The sequence below is a fragment of the Cydia strobilella genome, chromosome 4, assembly GCF_947568885.1.
Source record: "Cydia strobilella chromosome 4, ilCydStro3.1, whole genome shotgun sequence".
Classification (NCBI taxonomy): Eukaryota; Metazoa; Arthropoda; class Insecta; order Lepidoptera; family Tortricidae; genus Cydia; species Cydia strobilella.
This window is the reverse complement of record NC_086044.1, coordinates 21,135,386-21,156,797: the sequence shown is the minus strand read 5'-3', so window position 1 is coordinate 21,156,797 and position 21,412 is coordinate 21,135,386. Positions and strand designations below refer to the sequence as shown.

At 37.9% G+C, this 21,412-nt stretch overlaps 1 protein-coding gene across 1 annotated transcript in view; it reads left to right on the top strand.

Moving 5' to 3' along the window:
• The window catches only part of LOC134740828 (transcription factor Sox-21-B-like), an 84,252-nt gene extending 63,044 nt beyond the window's left edge, over window positions 1-21,208 (top strand). Inside the window, exons 4-5 of the mRNA XM_063673472.1 lie at window positions 1,826-1,962; window positions 19,324-21,208. Coding sequence (XP_063529542.1) covers window positions 1,826-1,962; window positions 19,324-19,770 — 584 coding nt within the window. The 3' untranslated portion in view covers window positions 19,771-21,208. The remainder of the gene's footprint in view (window positions 1-1,825; window positions 1,963-19,323) is intronic.
• Window positions 21,209-21,412: the final 204 nt, after the last annotated feature.

Genomic DNA, 21,412 nt, shown 5'->3' with positions numbered 1-21,412 from the left:
CCTAGAGATTCAATGCGGTATCTCACTGTCCAGGACATAATGACGGTCCTCCCCTCACAATATGCCCATTATACTCGTAACACGTTATATTATAACGTGCATTGCTGGCTTACCTCTCGGATCTGAAAGGGTCTCCTTTCGGGGTTCTTTTCAATTATTGTGGAGCGAATGTGTTAAATTTTACGGAAAACGGACGTTTTCTGGACGATCGGGTGTTTTTCACGTGCGCTCTTTGTATGCAAATCACGTTGGGACGGTAATGAGAATGGGGGAGTAACATCTAAATCTTTTCAAATAGGGGATACCTTAAAAGGTAAAAAGGAAAAGCCAGTTTAAACAGTATTTTTTTCTTTTAATAGTGGTGGTCAAAGCTAAAGAAAACTGTAACAAACCTGAAAAATTTAAAGCAAGTCAGAAGTGAAGAAAACCTTAGCAAAATAACACATAAGCACAATACTAAACCCACGCGCGAAAAGTCAATGCCGAATGAAAATAATAAAATTAGCCAAAATATTGAAAGCAGCCAATTTGGCGGCATTAAATTATAAGTTAAAACACGTGCAAAAATAATAACAGAAAATTGTAAACACGAACCGAGCAACTTGACTTAACTTGAGGGATTCCAAACAAAACCTTTTAAAGTTACTTTGACGCAAGCTAAAACCGGAGTGGACTCCAAATTGTAATCTCAAATGAAAACATAAAAACTTTCTCAACTTCGGAATTTCATGGGCTGTATTTTAAAAGTAAAAAAAACAGTCTTGGCTGCACGAAATTATTCCTTAAACTAATGTAGTTAAAGCTGTAAGACTTCTCAGGTATATTTTCCGTTTGAAATTAAAGTACAGCCTTTAGTTAATTAAATTTATCCATTCAAAGCTACACTTTTGATTCTAGAGCATTTTTGCGGTTTCGCTAGTAAATTTAACCCTTTCTTGCGAGAATTAATTGAGTTTTTGTCGTCATTGTGGCGGCGGAGACGATCGAAGTTCGCCAGCTATTTTAGGGTTAATAATGCAGCTTTTGAATTTAGTAAGGGTTCTGCAAATCAAATTAACTATCAATGATTCGATTTTGAGCCGAAGTTTGGCGCCTTTGAGCGGTGGTTTTGAAATTTGAGAGCTCGGTTTAATTTCCCTCTTTCATGCAGTTTGTTTACGTTAAAACATTGGGTACAATATAAATATAGCTACGGTTAGGGCAAAAATAGCACGAAAACAAAACAAGATTATGGAGGCAAGTAGTTCATAGTCGAGCGATCTAAACGAAGACAAAATGTTATGTATAGTTTTACTTCAGTGGTGACTTATGCCAAAATAGACAAGTTGTACAAAAAAACCTTAAGTTTAGTGCCCGATAAATCCATTCGTATGTCCACTGTCCAGCCGAAGTGTGACATATAATAACGGAGATTCTTCCTCAGTCGTTTAACATCATGTTCGAGATCGTGACATCATGTTCTGTTGACGACCAGTTCGACGACATGCTTCTGTTCCTCGTCACGCGCATGGCCTTGTGCAGTTTTAACTGCATAAGTGCAGTAATTTTGGGCACACCAACCAGAGTCAGGGTCTTTAATTCTCCAATCTACAATAACGGAGGGCAAACGAGGCCGGGGATATCATAATAATCATAATCCAACCAGATGGAGCGATCAAGTAAAAGGGGGCATCCTCAACCAACTTTTGCTCGGTCATCAGAGACGCGATGGACAGGCACCGATGGAGGCAGATCACAAAAACCAGCAATCCACATCCACTGACCACGATCCTCAGTCATGAGGGAGCGACCACAGAGAGAGATATAACTAACTTTTTTTTTACAGGCATGGGCGGCGGCATGGGCCAGATGGGCGGCTACTACGGCGCGGCGTACGGCCCGCTGGGAGCCAGTATGGCGGCGGCGGCGGCAGCAGCCGCGCAGCAAAACGCCATTTCTGCTGCGCTCACGCCTAACGCACAGGTAAACTTGTGTGATCTTAAAACATTGACCCGAAAGCCACGGAACACTAAGCGTGCAGTTGCACACTCAACGCTGACGTCAAATATACATACATATGAAACAAATGTATGACGGTCGGCGTCAGCATCAGCGTCGAGCGCGCGCCGAGGTGTGATAGTCAATTGACATGGTAGTAACTACGTAGTTTATACCCGGGTACCATAGTGCATTTCTATGCAGCAAGCGGCAGCACATGTTATCTATCGCGTATATGCGTACCACATTATCGCTTGTTGATAAGGTTGATTTCTAAATGAAGCTATATGGAACAGCGCCTTACTGTCAAGCGACAATAAGTACCCTTTTGGTTGAAAATGGCACAATTAATGTGGAGTTGGCAGACTATTAGATATAATATAAGGTTCCTACAACCATTTCGCAGATTTGAAGTATTAAATATGAATTGGGACTAGAATTGTAGACTGAGCTTGGGGGTGAACTGGCATTAGTTAATATGTATGTTTGTCATCAAAGTATGCTTTAGATTTTAGTTTTAAACTAGTTTAATTGTGGGATTTAAAATATCTTCACCATCTGTCTAGCACAAAGTCATCATAATTTTTTGCTAAAACCCATTTGTAACGGTATAAAATCGCGCTAATGGACAAGCGATATCTTCCATAATTACCTGTTGCATGATCAAGCACATTATAATTAATGCGCCAGAAGCGGTGAAATCACTTTTACACCCATTTAGCGGGTTTGCTATTTTTACACCCGTTTAGTGCTTGGGTAAATTGCGTGAAATAAGGAGTGCGTGCGTGGAGAATGCGATCTGTGAAACTGCTGATTGGGATGAGTAGATAAATTTGCTACTGCTCGTAATGTGGGTTTTATGGCATGTTTCGTATGGTAAGGTTTCAGTGGTATTATTGTAAACCGACCAAAAACGCGAAATACCTATGTATATCTGAAGGCAAGTATTATGAATCCCTAATATATACGCTGGCAAAAAATATGTAAGTGCATTCTCGTTGCCAGGGAGGTTTTGGGATTACCTATATATACTTAGCAACTTTTACTATGGGTCCGAAATCGCGACAATTAATTTGGCTATTTTTAGGGTATTTTTTTTTCGCGATTTCGTGGTTGGTCCCATAGTAAAAGTTGCTCAGTATAAACCCAAAACCTCTCTGGCAAACGGAATGCACTTATTTTTAGCCAGCCTGTATATAAATAAATTTTAAGGAACAAAACGCAGGACATAAGCAAAAAAATTACATTTTATGCAAAAGTATTAAGAAATAAAAACATCGAGAAAAAGAAACTGAAAATACAGTGCTTACCATCTAGGCCCCCTATAGGTTAGGTTCTCCAGAAGGTTGGGAAAAATGAGGGCTACCGTTTTTGTGCTCATCAGTTGGCGCCACTGTATATGTAGGCCCAGAAAAACAGATCTCAAAATTTTTCTATGCTTATTTTTATAATATACACAAAGGTATTTTAACGTCTAAATGTGCCAGTTTTTCAACGTGTTTAATTTTGCATATATTTTAGTTGACTCTTTTTTTAAACCACTAACATTTATTAAGCTATATCTATTGTTTACCATAATTAATCAAAGATGGACAAAGATTTACCACAATTATGAATAAGGAGTGAAAATTCCCGATAAAAAAGCTTGAAACCCCCAAAACTTCTATGCATTTGACATTTTGACAAACCTCTATCTACACTAGCGCCCTTAGCGGCGAAATTAAATGCGGTAGCCCTCAGTAGCCAGTTTTCCAGGTTGTATTTAAAAATGTTAGACTTTCTACGGGCATCCCAACTTCAAGGGCCTAAGGTTTATACGTTGCTTTGAATTGATTACTTTTTGCTGCATTTCTCAGCACCTTAACCATATGGGCGTAGTACCCGTTACGAACCATGTAAGTAAATTTAACAGCGTTGCGGCGTGATACACCATTATTAGACAGGCGTGTAATGACACGACATATTGTCTTCATCTCTACCTTTTTTACCTTTTTAATATTTTTGAGTAAAAAACTTGTATTGTTAACAAGATTATTAACTACCTAAATGGTAGAAAAAATGCATTAGATGCGTGTAAGTTGTTGATGTAATTATTTTTTGTAGAATCCGGGATAACTTGCAGTTGTTTGAGATTTGCCGGGAGAAAATTGTAGATATTTTTTATAAAGCCGTATAGTAGGCGTGATACGTTTACCGGTGTAATAACGACATTATTGAGAAAACTTCACTTTTTGACATCGCCTAAGTAGAAAGAGATAGATGTTTTATCCTGGCATTAATATATCTATAACAGCTGATTCCATATGTTCATAATACGCAGCTTTTTTTTGTGACAGACAATCTATCTAAAGTATACATTTACTAACGCAAAATCAGCTATTAGGTTCCATAAAAATACTCAACCGTCATTCTAAAAGAAAATCTATCAGTTACAGTACAGCAATTTGGGTGTGAACTCTATTAACCACTAGATATGTCATTAATCTGCGAGGGTGCGAGACGAGACGGCGGTTAACCATAACATAATCGAAGTATACATATTTCGAAAGTACGCAAAGCTTGCCTATTGCTCGCAGAACTGATGGCCGGTGGGGCCGGAAGGTTCTGGAGTGGCGTCCGCGTACTGGAAGGCGAACTGCCGGTAGGCCTCCAACGAGATGGAGCGACGACCTGGTGAAGGTCGCGGGAATTCGGTGGTTGCGAGCGGCACAGGATCGGTCGGAGTGGCGAGCCTTGGGAGATGCCTATGTCCAGCAGTGGACGTCTATCGGCTGACATGATGATGATGATGATGATGACGCAAAACTAACATAACCTACTTTTATTTGCTAAGTAACCAAAACCAGCTATCTTATAAAAAAAATGCTCAACCCTAAAAGAAAGTCTGTCAGTTAAACCAATTTGTGTGCGATCTAAAAATCACTCGATATCATTAATCTGCGAGGGTGCGAGACGAGATGGCGGATAGTAAGTAATGGCGGTAACAAGCGATTTGTAACTACATAAATGTCATTATTTTTCTGTATCTATGCATACGATTATGCACTTTGTCTACCGTAAAAAGTTTTTCAGTTATGTGTTTATAAATAATTTTCTAGAGTAGGCAAAACTAGCTTCACTACATAGTATAAAACTAAGTCGCTTTCCTCTGTCTGTCTGTTTCTTTTTAGGGTTCCGTACCCAAAGGGTAAAAACGGGAGCCTATTACTAAGACTTCGCTGTCCGTCTGTCCGTCTGTCTGTCACCAGGCTGTATCTCATGAACCATGATAGCTAGACAGTTGAAATTTTCACAGATGATGTATTTCTATTGCCGCTATAACAACAAATACTAAAAACAGAATAATATACATATTTAAATGGGGCTCCCATACAAGAAACGTGATTTTTTTTGCTGTTATGGTACGGAACCCTTCGTGCGCGAGTCCGACTCGCACTTGGCCGGTTTTTTTGTTATATAAGATAAGATAAAGATCATTTATTTTCAGCTAAAGGAAGACATTCCAGGGGTCTCCGCACTAGGCAGTGCCTGTATCGCCGGGAACCAATTACAATTTAAATATCAGATTTGTTACAATTAAAAACTATCATTTAGTAAGAAACTACTAACTACAAACTAAGGCTTAATCTAGACTCAATATTAAAACTACATTTTGTCAAATATGGCTTCTGTCTCGGCATAATTTTGTGAGTGTATGTATGCTTAGATCTTTAAAATGCGGTCTGTACGCAACGGATTTTGGATGCGGTTTTCACCTATCAATAGAGTAATTCTTGAGGAAGGTTTTAGTGTATAATTTGTAAAGGTTTTTTCTAACCCGTGCGAAGCCGGGGGGTCGCTAGTAAATAAAATAATTCTGTCAGTTACACCAATTTGTGTGCGATCTCAAGCCACTCGGTATCATTAATCTGCGAGGGTGCGATGCGACGTGCAACAGTTGTAAGTGTTGTAACGAGGACCGATTATTTGTAATTAGAAAGAAGAAAGAAAGAAAATACATTTATTTAACGCCACAACAGATTACATATATGAAAAAGGAAACATACAGACAAAAAACGTTCGACGCTAAAATAGGACCCCACTCAGCATAATGCCGCGGTTATCCGCGGCGCTGGTTTTCAGTGGGGACCTGACTTAAAACTATGAGTTAGTGGCGACCGGTCTGGCCTAGTGGGTAGTGACCCTGCCTGTGAAGCCGATGGTCCTGGGTTCGAATCCCGGTAAGGTCATTTATTTGTGTGATGAACACATGCAGATATTTGTTCCTGAGTCATGGATGTTTTCTATATATTTAAGTATTTGTATAAGTATTATATATATCGTTGTCTGAGTACCCACAACACAAGCCTTCTTGAGCTTACCGTGGGACTTAGCCAATTTGTGTAAGAATGTCTCTATAATATTTATTTATTAATATTTATTAGTGGCGAAACATACGCCAACGACACAAAAAAACAGACAAAAAAGTAAGTAACTACCACAAAAATCTATACATACTAAACAACAAAATAGAAAAAATAAAATAAACGAAATTAAAACTGTAACCTAAAAACTTAAAGATAGCCACACAGATATGGACAATGCTAATTACTCGTAATGTCTTCATTTGTCTGTACCGGTCGTATACTTGTCTACCTTTGTTTAATAATAATAATAATAATAATATTCTTTATTGTGCACAATGAAACATGATTAAATACAGCAAATTAACATAAAAAACTGAGCAGCAACAGGCGGTCTTATCGCTTAAAAGCGATCTCTTCCAGACAACCTTCAGGTAGTAGAAATTAGCGCAAGGAAGAAATATGTATAAGGGTAGCAAAAATAAATGGAGAACGAGTACAGGAAAAAAAAATATCAGCACAACTAAATATATAACAATATCAATACATGCATAAATGTAATATATACAATATATATATATATATATATATTCATACATACATACATAAACATATCACACAATACAGATAGACAGACAGAATCTAATAATTAACGAGTTTGAGGAAGGGACAGATAGTGGATTTTGAGCTGAGCCTTAAAAATGGGGAGTGATTTAGCTCGTCTTAGCTCCGACGGCAGAGCATTCCACAACCGAATCGCTTGGAAGGTAAAAGAATCGTTATAGAATTTAGAAGAAGAAGAAACTTGGGTAAGCAGATAATTCTGGGAGCATCTTAAAGAAGAGAGGTATTTGAAGCGCTCCTTCAGGTAAAGCGGGGTAGAGGGGTTGAAGAGAATACCGTATAGGTGAGCTAGAATGTGGGAATTACGTCGCAAACGTATAGGAAGCCACTTGAGCTGTGAACGATAGTAGGAGACGTGATCATATTTTCGCAAGCCATAAATTTATTAGGTTTCCTTCTCTTGGGTTATCCATAACATAACGAATTGTAAAAGGCTACCGCAAAATGATTATGTATATTGAGTTTTTACATGTTTTAATCAAAAGCAAATGCCATGAAATATAAAAACCGGCCAAGTGCGAGTCGGACTCGCGCACGAAGGGTTCCGTACCATTACGAAAAAAAACAGCAAAAAAATCACGTTTGTTGTATGGGAGCCCCATTGAAATATTTATATTATTCTGTTTTTAGTATTTGTTATAGCGGCAACAGAAATACATCATCTGTGAAAATTTCAACTGTCTAGCTATCACGGTTCATGAGATACAGCCTGGTGACAGACGGACAGCGGAGTCTTAGTAATAGGGTCCCGTTTTTACCCTTTGGGTACGGAACCCTAAAAATCATAAATCATAAATGTGTATTGCAAACCATGGTACATAAGTTGTTACAGATGATTAAACTTTCACATGGACCCTGACAGGGTATAGCACCTATATTCTTAAAATAGTTCTAAAACAATTTTGCCTTTATAGATGTCTTAACCATTGTCATAAGACCTTGTTTATATAATGATTACATTAATACTAATACCTAGCATACTTTAGATTTAAGACTATTGCTGTGCCCTACCAGGGTCCATGTGAAACCCACTATGTATGTACCACCAAATGTAAACCATGGATGCAATAAATAAATTATGAATTATGATGCTGGTCTTCCAGGAACTCTGCAACAAAGTAGTAGGCTTTCTGAATTTAAAGCGCTTTTAATTTTGTAGTAAATATGTTGTTAGTTGTGGTATTCTTACAGATAATCATCATCATCAATATTAAGAGGGCCCGGCCCTCTGTAGCTGCAGAATTTTCCATTCCAGCGTATTCTGGGCTTTCGTTTTTACTTCTTGGTATGAGTGGCTGCAGAATGATCTTTTATCCGTGTCATGTATGATATTCTGGGTCTTCCTTTCTCTTTTTTCCTCAATTCTGCCGTATAGTACGATTTTATTGAACCCCGCGTATCGGAGTACATATGTGACCTATACATTTAGCTCTACGGAAACTAGAATATATTTGCAAAACTCCAAACTCGACATTTTAATAGTGAGTTATATGGTTCGTGCTAATCATTTAAGACTTATGTAATAAATCAAACATCAAACATTTATTCAGCAAATAGGCCACAGGGGCACTTTTACATGTACATTTTTACAAGCAATACAATTAACCAAAAATTACAAAAAAAACAATTATAAATATGAAGTCAATTAAATATTAGATATTTTGTTAGAGATGTAACCAGTCTAAATGTAGAATTACACAAAAAAAAAACTAATAAAAAATATACAAACAACAGTCAATTACTAAAATTGTTTAGAGATGTAAAAGTCTCTAGGTGACAGAGATAAAATATATATAATATATAAAAAAAACGATCATCACATTATCCTTAGAGGTGTAAAGGGTCTCCAAGACTTGAATTGTTAGATAAGTAATTATAAGACAGGAAATTAAATCAGACAGACAAGAACCGAATGAAGTGTCTCACGTTAATGCCACTCAACAACAAGAACTAAACTCAACATTCAGAAAGAATCAGTGACTAATCTAGGGGTGAAAACTCAATTCGATACGATCTCATTAATCTGTTCATCGGAGGGCGCATCGCTTGACTGAGGACTTACGTAAACAAACATTTTGCTAGGGAGTGGTATGCAAGGGATTTTTATGACATATGCTCAGTTAGATCGTCTCAAGTCTCAAGATAACAACATGGTTTCTTGGTAACCATGGCTATTAAGCTAAGCTCAACTAAGTACTAAGCTCTAGTACAGTACTAAGCTCAACATTTAGAAAGAATTCGAATTCTAGGGGGCGGTCCTCTTGATTCGATCTCATTAATCTGTTCGGAGGGCGCATCGCTTGACTGAGGACTTAAGTAAACAAACATTTTGCTAGGGAGTGGTATGCTAGGGATTTTTATGACATATGCTCAGTTAGACTGTCTCAAGATAACAACATGGTTTCTTGGTAACCATGGCTATTAAGCTAAGCTCAACTAAGTACTAAGCTCAACATTCATAAAGAATCGGTGAATAATTCTAGGGGGCGGTCCTCTCGATTAGATGTCATCGGAGGGCGCAACGCTTGACTGAGGACTTACGAATACAAACATTTTGATTGGGAGTGGAATACAAGATACAAGGGACGTTCACGACATATGCTGTTACATCATCGTCAATATGATGGTTTAAAAACGCTTGCTTAAAAAAAACTGCACTTTTTTCGTTTGCCGTTTGACGATGTACGATTGTATCTTGGCTAGAACCACAGGGCGGACACGCTATATATCAAAAATCACTTGCGTTTCTATGTGTGAACGGCACGTCTGTACACACGTCATGCGTCATAGTGTGAGTAAGTTGCCTTAAAATAGTACTGAGAGTACGCCAGAAGTCCGCCAGATTTCTGTCGCGGGGCGAGGTAATTCGAGTCGGGGCGGGGCGGTGCGTGGTCGTTCTGCATGATTACTTATTCTGTGCTAGAACCCTAGGAAGCCATTGGAAAAAGGAGGCGGACGACCGTTCATTTCTTATTATTTATTTTAATCATAGCACTATTGCTATGATTGCTTCTTCCTCGGTCTCTCATTGCTGAGGATCGCATCCATGTATGCCTTGTCTCTACAGTGTGCGGTCATAGGCCATAAGGGTCACGCACTGCATGGTGCCACCAACCACCCTCTTCACAGCATCAGATCATCTCGTGGGTGCTTTTCCTCGTGCACGCTTGCTTTACAAATGCATAAATCCACCTAAAATGTATAATCTGTAGTGCCTGCTGGCTCTAAAGGTGTCGTAGACCAGTTAAAACATACTTTTATCTAAGACCACGTTATTAAGTTTTATGTTTTATTTTGTCTATGTAAAATCGCATGTCTGCCGCATGCACCCTGAAAGGTGGGCCAAGATGGTTACCGAGTGGGACCGACGGAACACCATAGATGGTGCTGGCCGGGGTGCAGGCAGGCCGAAAAGGAGATGGCGGGACGACTTGGACGCATTTTATCCGGATTGGCGGGACACTACAAACGACAGGGTCGAGTGGAGGAAACGAGGGGAGGAAACGAGGGGAGGCCTTTGCCCAGCAGTGGGACACTAAATTAGGCTAGTAAAAAAAAATCGCATTGATTAACATAATTCATAAACTATGCTGACGTTAATGATGTCCGAAAACATTAAATAAAAGTTAGTGTTAATTAAGATGTCTAAGATACGTTATTATGGATCAAAAGTAATTGTTTGTCCTTATTGTCAAAAGGATTTAAATTTTAAATTTTAATGACGGTTCCTACCCGCCATAATGAGAAGCATATGCGCCCTCTCAAGATAAACAATTTAAATCTACCAACCCACCAGATTTAAATCAATCAAAAATTACAATTAAAAATGGCAAAAAGCAATGTTAATCCAATAAGGCCGGGGTGGAACCCTCAAAATTCACACACACTCCGTGTAAAGTGACGTAAGTGACTGAGTATACAGGATGTTATTGTTGCTATAATGAGGGCTACCGTTTTTGTACCAGTAGGCGCCATTGTAGATGTAGGTCCAGAAAAACAGATCTCAAAATTCTTCTTTTTATTTTTATAAAATCAATACGTTCTAATATACACAAAAGTATTTTAACGTCTAAATGTCCCATTTTTTCAATCTGTTTAATTTTGCATATATTTTAGTTGGCACTTTTTTTAAACCACTAACATTTATTGAGCTATATCTATTGTTTACCATGATTCATCAAAGATGGACAAAGATTTACCACAATTATGAATAAGGAGTTCCCGATAAAAAAACTTGAAAACCCCAATACTTCTATGCATTTGACATTTTGAAAGACCTCAAAGCGCCCCTAGCGGCGAAATTAAACGCGGTAGCCCTCATTACGAGAACAAACTTAAGTACACATTTTTTAAATAGCTTGCCTAATCAAATAGTCATATTAATTAATTATTTGTTTCTTTTAGTGTTTAAAGAATGATCCGACTCACGTTATAACGGTTCAGATCCGTGTCGAGGTGTTCAAAATTTCCTAAGATAGTCATCTATATGGACCATATGCCACAAATGTAATAAGTACCTCGGCTTCGCATTTAAAGCTTTGATGGCAGATACTTGCGCCTAATATATCTCCGGGGAACTATATCCTTTCTATTTATTTTAAATTAAGTAATTAAATGTGGTATTTTCTATAAAAAGGGACCTTATTGTCGATGGCGCTTACGCCGTTATAAACGATGCTCCGATATAAATACAATGCCGCGCGACGCTGTGCGGCATAAGCGCCATCGACAATAAGGTCCCTTTTCATAGAAAATGCCCCAAATATGTATTTTCAGATCTATCTTGCACAGATCGACCTACACCCAAAGTAAGCAAACAATTTGTACCAGGCGACAATATACTTATAATTATATAGATAAATATATAGATATTTCTCAGGAACTATTCGTGATAAAGACACAAATAAATATATACCGGAATTCAAACTCCGGACCTCCTAATTGACCCTGATGTTACAGGCACCCTGTAGCGTGTTACTTACGCCCATTTGCGTAGATGGCGTAGTGTTAAACACATCTCCGGGAGATTAAACGCCAAACAGAGGGGAGGATGGCGGAATTAATTGTACAAGCTAGTGTCAAGTAGCTGGGGTGCGTTATGTCTCAGTCCAGTTTAGCACTGATTTACGTTAAGGGCCTTGTTTTTAAGTTATTGGCCTTATTTAACGCGATTAATTGTACCTACAAGCTAAAGTCAAGAAGCTGGGGCGCACTATGTCTCAACTCTCAGTCCAGTTTAGCACACTGATGTAGGGTATTAGCCTTATTTAACGCGATTAATTGTACCTACAAGCTAAAGCCAAGAAGCTGGGGCGCACTATGTCTCAATCCAGTTTAGCACTGATGTAGATTATTGGCCTTATTTAATGCGATTAATTGTACCTACAAGCTAAAGTCAAGAAGCTGGGGCGTACTATGTCTCAATCCAGTTTAGCACTGATGTAGGTTATTGGCCTTATTTAACGCGATTAATTGTACCTACAAGCTAAAGTCAAGAAGCTGGTGCGCACTGTCTCAGTCCAGTTTAGCACTGATGTAGGTTATAGGCCTTATTTTAAAAAGTGTAGGGTACTTAATGTAATGTAAAATAAAATTTACAGAAATTGAGGTACAAAGGGGAACATATTCCTATAAGGGACATCTTCCAGCTAACCTTCGAGTAAATGGAAAACTAATTAGATAGGCAAACTTACGGAATGTACATTGGAAAAGTAAATAAATGTCATCATCATCAAAAGGACATGTTAAGACCCAATATTCGACACCTTGCTGTCAACTTTATTGCTATAGCATTATGATTGATAATGTCGATTATTGGAGCTGTGTCGGGCACTGGATACTCTACGTTATAATGCCCATAAATAAATAAATGATGTTCGAATTTAGCCATTTTTTTTATAATTGCTTTATTTACATACAAGATATATACACTGGTACTACGTAAACGAAATTAATAACTAGCTTAAATCTAAAATAGGCCCTTGAGGCATTGTACTAAGGATGCTGGCGGCATTTCCTCGCTGTATCGCAATGCTGATACGTTGTGCGAGGAAGCCGCCAGCTCTTCGGTCACCAGTTACGTCAATCAGACGCTTCGCGATTTCTGCAAACAAATAGCCATTATGTGCAATAAAAATAACTTCTAAATATATTACAGAGTGAACGCTCAAAAAAAAACTTTGGCAATAAATATGGCTCTAAACATTCGCAGATCTTTGCTTATAACTCCATTAGGGAGAATTTATCGCATTAAACAATAATACCCGCCGCGAACTGCCGGTAGGCCTCCAACAAGATGGAGCGACGACCTGGTGAAGGTCGCGGGAATTCGGTGGTTGCGAGCGGCACAGGATCGGTTGGAGTGGCGAGCCTTGGGGGAGGCCTATGTCCAGCAGTGGACGTCTATCGGCTGACATGATGATGATGAAACAATAATAAATTAGTAGGTAGTGAAACAGCATTAAAGATAAGTTTATCACATATAAGTACCTAATAACCTGCTTGACTTATTCAAGTGTAAGTTAAGGTGAATATATACGTACATTAAAGGAAACGTGAAATTTGATTTGTTTAAGTGATTATCATATTCAAATTATTGGTTTATATGCTCATTGAAAAAAAATGTAGTTTCTAATATCACATGTAGGTGATGTAGGTACACATTGTATATTTTTATTCAGCCATAATAAACTCTACACCCCAGACTTCCAAAAAAACTGCTATCAGATACACAAAATTACTTCCTCCAACGAAGACAGATATTGTACAGGCTATTACTAAACTGAAAAGAAAAACCTATCAGTAGCCCCTCGATCCATCAACCATTGTGCCACTTTAATAGACCCCGAACTATCGAACGAAACGCATTTTTAGGGTTCCGTACCTCGCGCGTGGAGGTATCCAGTTGAATTTAAAACTCAGGTCTACAGACCCTTGAAGCTATTAAAAAAACGGCCAAGTGCGAGTCGGACTCGCGGACTAAGGGTTCCGTACCATTACGCAAAACACGGCAAAAAAATCACGTTTGTTGTATGGGAGCCCCACTTAAATACTTATTTTATTCTGCTTTTAATATTTTTTGTTATAGCGGAAACAGAAATACATCATCTGTGAAAATTTTAACTGTCTAGCTATCACGGTTCATGAGATACAGCCTGGTGACACGGACAGACAGACAGCGGAGTCTTAGTAATAGGGTTCCGTTTTTACTCTTTGGGTACGGAACCCTAAAAGAATCAAACTTCTAAGTTAACGTAAAAAAAAAAGGCTGATGTGTAGGTCGCGAAAAACGTATATTTCGACACATTCAAGGGAATCAAGACCTAGAACTATGAAAATTGGCAAATGATATCGTCTTTCACTACAAGTACCCACAGGAAAAAAATCTCAACTATAAATTAGAAAAAATTAAATAAGAAATAAGTTAATTTTGTACGGAGCCCTCGGTGGGCGAGTCTGACTCGTTTTCGATTAACGTTCGGAATCTACCCCCATCCGAGAAACAATATAATCAGCTACCATTGAGTATGAACAGTATTTTACCTGTATTAAAAATGGTGAGTGCGCGTTTTTAGACGCATTGTGGTGATTCGATTATGGCATGGACAAGGGTTAGGTTTGGGTCACTGGGTTATGGTTTGCCCGTTGCTATGGATAATTAGCTAAGTTGTTTACAAGTTAGTGAAAGTTAGTGACAAATATGGGATATATGGAAAACTTTTGCATGCTTAAATTATGTATGTCTGGTACTCCATCGGTGTGGGTAATCTGGCGCAAGATAAGCCAGGGCCGCCGGAAGGAGTCATTGTAGAATCTCAGGCATCCCATGGCTCCTTCATAACGGTAATGCGTAACGCATTTTATCACTCCGTCAACAAAAAAAAGGTATGTCTGGGACAAGTTTTCGTTGTGAAAATGATTTTACAAAGAAACTAGAGCGAGTTTTGTATGTAAAACTACTCTCTCTAATTTTTTTGTATTGCACTTTTTAGCAACGAAAATTAGTACCAGATATAGATTATGTTACCTAAATGTTCATGTCAAATTTCAAATTATTTCATGAATGTTTAGAAATGAGTGTCACTTCGAATGCCTATGGCGGCTGCTAGTTTCGTGTGACTCTTCTTAAGACTCCAATTAAATATTACCTGCAGCCAACTTATTAAATATAGGAAACTATTCATAGGTACTTTCAATTGCGCATGGGCATCAAACTTAGTCAAAAACTTTCGCCGAATAATTTCGAAAGCGAAAACCGATGCCCGATAAGCACAATCGTTACGCGTTCAATTAATTGGATTCATTTGTGTTAGTTCAATTAAAACTACTTTAGAATGTCCGTTTAGTTACGTCACAGTTTGGACAAAGGGAACGCCGTACAATACGGTTTTAATTAAGGTTAAGGTATTATTTGTTTTAACTGACAGGAATGGGAAGTAAGGGTACTGAGTAGTTATCTTCATTAAATAACTTGTGTATATATTGGAGACAAAAGGGCAAAGGGACCGTTTATTTTGGGCAAGATTCACTACCAGCCCACAATTGTGCACAATTTTTAAGCACATTCAAGACCACAGTTATTAGGTACCATTACCCAGGTATAATTATTAGATTATTTTGGGTAATTTTCTTGATAAATTAACCCGTAGGATTGACCACGAAATCCTGGTGGTATTACGGGAAAAGTCCTTTAAAAAGTCTACTTAGCAAATTTAATTTACTGAATTTATAAAATAAAATAAAAAGTTTCGGTCACCGGACTTTAACCAAAGATATTCTACCGGAACTGAACCACAAACACATCAAAATACTACCGAGGAGCCAACTACGTAAAATAGTAACACTAATAACAGGAAATAACACACAAACAACTCCTACCTAATATGGGTAAAACTAACAGCCATGTACAGAGCGTGCATGGAAGAAGAAGAAACAACAAAACATATTCTCCTAGACTGTAAACAGGTAGAAGTCATCATTATCATAACTAAGAGCCTGGCTCTTGTCGGTGGAGTAACCACCACTCCGTTCTTCTTTCTGCCACTGTTTTGAGCTCCTGATACGTCACTACGTTGATTTTCTCTTTGGTCCAAAAACGCACGTCTCGTTCTTCCTCTGCCTCTCCTTTTCTATTCTTCCTTCTATTATAGACTTTTTAGGTAAGTATACAGTAGCAAATACCTAGGGAATCCAAGCACACTGAAGGAGGCAGTTAGCAACCTGAAGACCTTGCTAGCTTTCGTGGAGGACCTGGGGTGGTTAGAGTAGGACTACCTCGTTTCACGCAAAATAGGCACATTGGATGTCGATTTGCGGAAAATGACCAGCATAACTAACTTTTAAAACTCGCGTTTTCAGCACAATATTAAATCACATTTACAATCGGGTCGGGTGGGGTCGCGACCACGACCAGTGAAACCTGTGTCGAAACGTCGGTAAATAAAGGTAACAAAATAAATTCGCGATAGACCCGATTGTAAATGTGATTTACTATGTGTAACTAACTCACCCGACTTTATACACGTCTTTAGTTGCGCTACGATAACCCAATACTGTAAATAGTAAAGCAATACCTTAATATTTAAACTAAATATTATGACAAGACGACGCCCGCTGACCTTTCAACAGAACTTGATCAATAATTCCATTCGACCCCACCTATTGTATCGATTATGCATTTCATCAATACGAGAACGGCATTGACATCGCCCGTATTCTTATTGCTTTTCATTTGTCGGCCATCTTTTTACCCTAAAGCAGGGGTCAGAAAACTTTTTAAGGAAAGCCTTTTCAGCAGAAAATTAATAGAAAACTGTACAGCCAGCCAATAGTAAAGGATAGAACAAAGCGCTAAAATATGTGCTGCGCTTCTTAATTTAGGGTTCGGTACCCAAAGGGTAAAAACGGGACCCTATTACTAAGACTCCACTGTCTGTCTGTCACCGGGCTGTATCTCATGAACCGTGATAGGTAGAGCTGAAATTTTCACAGATGATGTATTTCTGTTGCCGCTATAACAACAAATACTAAAAACAGAATAAAATTAATATTTAAGTGGGGCTCCCCTCTCATACAACAGACAGACAAACAGACAAATGGAGAGACGGACAGACATCGGATTCTTAGTAATAGGGTCCCGTTTGTACCCTTTGGGTACGGAATCCTAAAAAATGTCCCAAAAATTTGTATGAAAATCTAAGTGAAAAAAATTTTCACACTAAAACGTGACGTAATGGAAGGGAAATTTTGGGGCAACTTTCTTTAATGGCAGGATGGAGAATGCTGTCGATTCTGACTATTCTGAGTAGAATGAGCCCAAGAATGTCCAGATTTAAAAGAATCAGGTTTGCAATATTTACTTTAGAAAACGCCTATTTATAAAGAAAGGATAATTTTCAGTGACATGTGTAAGATAATTTAAGTAGTGTCACTCATGTGGGCTGTTTTTCGAAATCAAAAAAGTTCCGAGAGCTTGCTCTACATACATGTATTCCGTCGTTGCTTTACTTATACTTCTTACTTGTTTGCCATCATCTATATGTATATAAACAAGTCTGATCAAACCCTTAGGCTACACTCATACCATACCCACCCCACAAACCGATAGCCGTAAGCGACATTCAATTCTACCACATTACTCCCTTTTAAACCTGGATAATCCTGCTCGTAAACAATTTAAAATTTTAACGCTCGGACACAGCTTATAGCAGCGTCACCAGTTTATGACGCTATAAAATAGCAGCGTATTGTGCGTAAAGTGCTGTCGCTGGATAAGCCTGATTTAGCGCTGCGCGGTCGTATGTTAAGGGTAATGCGGGACACACAGCTGGGTAGAATGGAGAGCAGGAGCCATTAGAAGCCTAGGACCCCTAGGAACTTATTATGGCACTTGAATTTAGGACCACTTTTCCATCTCAAAACCATTGCTAGGTTGCCCGAGTCCTAAGGCCCGGGCCTTGTTAGTGTAAGCGGAAATACGGCCCTGATGGAGAGGGAACATAATCAATTAATCAGCAACCAAACTGTACAATTCAGACCAGACCCGTTATTACTTAGGTAACCTACCTACCTCACTACTTAGGGCCACTGGCACCATCCCACTAACCCAGGGTTAAGCGGTTAGACCGTTAACCCAGTGTTATATTGTACTGGTAACCATGGTAACTCCAGGTTTAACGGGTAACACGTGTTAGGTAGATAATTTTTATGTTCGTTTTATTAAATAATTGTTAGGATGGATTATAACAATATACATAATTAAGACTGTGATTCATACACAATTTAATTGCTTCCATTGTGCAACGAAAGTTGCCCAAAAGACAAATTAAAACATATTATATGTATATACAGGATGGCTTAAGTGTAGTCTTCTTAAAAAAAAAAACCCTCCCATAGAAAATGGACCAGCCAAAATGTAAGAAACAGCCAAATTTTTTTTGGCGATTTCGGGGTTGGTCTCATAATTAAAGTTGCTCAGTATAATCCCAAAACCTCCCTGGCAACGGAAATGCACTTATTTTGTAGCCACCGTGTATATATCAATCAGAAAATACTTCGTTATATTGTGCTTCATCATAAATGAGTATTATTCGTTCAGCGCACGAGCGGTGTGTATACTTCATATAATATTTTTCCCATAATACCTGACACAGTTCATTAAATTCCAAATAATCGATATATTTGTGCGCTTGTCCCAGTGATTTGTAGTCACACAATCACACACTTTTCCAAACGGCTTTAAAAACATAATTCGGACAAAGGTGCAATATGATGTATGTCCACATTTCTGGCACTTACGACCTAAAGTCAAATAATAAGAAGGGCGTAAAGTCCATTCTTGGTTGTAGGTGTCATTCAATTTGTATGAATCACTTTATAAATAAATTACATTTTGAATATAGTTATTATTAATGAGGTGCTTAATGCAAAGCCGGATTAAACCAGTTGTGCATTTGATAATAATTTAAATAAAATTAACTACGTTTTTACATGCATTGTGATTGTGAAGGTGGTGATCGGAAAATAATTTGACATGTGGACATATAAATTATAGCCATTGACATTAAATTCATCTCAATTTTGATTTGCATACAACACATTCAGTAACTAAATTTTTTTTGTTATCAAAATAGAACGTAAATATGTTTTATGCTAAAATAATTTACAATTTTTGTGTAAAAGTATTATTACGAGTTTCATATAGAAAAGCGTAAGCTTTACCTGTATTTATGGGCGTAATTAGAGTCAAACCAAGACTAGTCTGCAACGATTTTGATAGCACATGCAGTACAAGTGTTATTTTAAACTTTAAACTTCTATGAAATTATGACGTATCTTGGTCTAACTAGCAATTACTAAATAGTTTTATTCATTGTTACAGGTGGGTTCCACAATGGACATGTCCAAGTACTCCATCGAGGCTGAGAAATACCGGAGCTACGGCATGTACCCCGACCCTTCCCGGGGCTACCTTGACTCCGCCGCGCTCTCCAAGGCCTACATGTACATGGACCAGCAGCAGCAACGGTCTTATCCCATGGACATCAGTAAGATGTACTCCGAAGCGTCCGCGGCAGCCATGGCCGGCTTAAACTCAGTGGCGCCAGCGCCGTCGAGCTTATCCCCACGTTCCCCAGCAGAATCTCCCGACACAGCCGTCAAGGGGCATGACCGTACTGAAGGCAGCTCATCCTCAGGATCAAATCCATCCCCATCACTCCCGTACTACCAAGGCTCCCCAGGAATCCTTATGCCACAATACCCAGCTCAGTACACACAGGCTAGCCAAGGCGGCGAGTTCCGACGGCCGCTAACAGTTATATTCTGACCTGATACGTAAGCGCGTTCGTTAAAAGTTGCGCGAGCGGTTTATTTATTAAGCCCGTTTTTGTTTAAGTTTGGCAGTGTTGCAGTTTTGTGTTGGTTCCTTTGCGGGTAAAGCGGACAGTATTTTTTAACATTAGTGTCCTTTACATCGAGGCGTAAGCACCAATGTAGACAATGGGTACACTTACCCATAGGTATTATAAAATAGTTGATTATCTTAACAGAAATATGTCCGTATTTGCCCCGCGTTATTGCCCAGTCGCGCATCCTTTTGTTTTCCTATTTTTCACGATTTCGTGTTTTCCAAAGTTCCTTTTTCGGTTTACTCTTGTAGTATTAGAAATTATAGTGTGACTTAGATTCGTGTATATTGTAAATATTGAAGTTTCTAGTGCGTAAGTAAATGTAAAGTATTGGTAGATATTTTATAGTCCAATGTTAATGTATCTTTCAAGCCTCGTGGCTTTCGTATTTGTCGTCAGTTTTATTATCAAAGTTCAAACCGGTATATTTTGGTTGGTGAGACATTGTCAACAATAATTTAAATAAGGTTAGGCGGGCTAAATACACGTACATCTATGCTGCCAATTTATCCTATTATAGATATATTTCGTCTCTCAATTATTATTGATAATAATTACCATACAGACTTGAGTACTTATATGTACATGTTTCTTCACCAATTACACAGTTCTTTTTGATTTATATAAAAGTTGCAAACAAAATTACAAAAGTACACAACAATATGTCCAATTTCACTCACAACGATTCTATATGTTAACTAAATGTAAATAAAATACTTGAACAATAAGGTTAATTTGTATATAATAAAGGATTAAGCTAACTTAAATCAATAGTTTCGTCATTAGATCTAGGTAAGATTAAGGCCTTAGAAGCAATTGTTTTCGTTCATCTGCGGTTGAAAAAACGCATGCACAAAACGCAGCGGTTTTAGTGTCAGTGGCCATGCCCTAACCATGCATTTATATGTTGCCATACCTTTTATATCTCAATCATAATTTATTTCTGTATATTAATGTTAGAAGTACATTTTTTTTTTCTTCGAAGAACGGACTTTATATTTTTATTTATTTAAGCCATTTAAGGTAAGGGTAACTTACCTTATTCAAAACAAATTTTGTTCAAGATACAACAAACACATTGTGATGATTTTGGTACCACCTACCTATTGCTTTTTGACACATCCTTAAATACAAATCATTGCTTAGTGTTTATAATCATATTGATGATTCAATTTGTGTTTTGTTTTGTTTTACTATTCAATCATTTTGTTCTGTTAATATCAATAACATATCCATGTGCACTGATTGAAATAAAATCAAAACAATCCATTTATCGATTTCCTTCGTTTGCTCAATTTTTTTAAACTTGGCTGATTTTGCAAAGGCATTGTATATTAAAGTCGAATGTATAGATGAGACTATACTATATATACTAGAACTTAATTAAAAATTATAACAAATACGTAAATAAAATACTATTGAAAAATCGATTTCGTACTTTTATTTTTTAAACCTACATTTTAATCGATGTTACAACCGTCCAGTCGTCGTTAGGTATGTTTTTATTTGTATAAGTAAGAAAAGTACCATAAGTGGTCCTATTTTGCTCCCCTGTGCGTA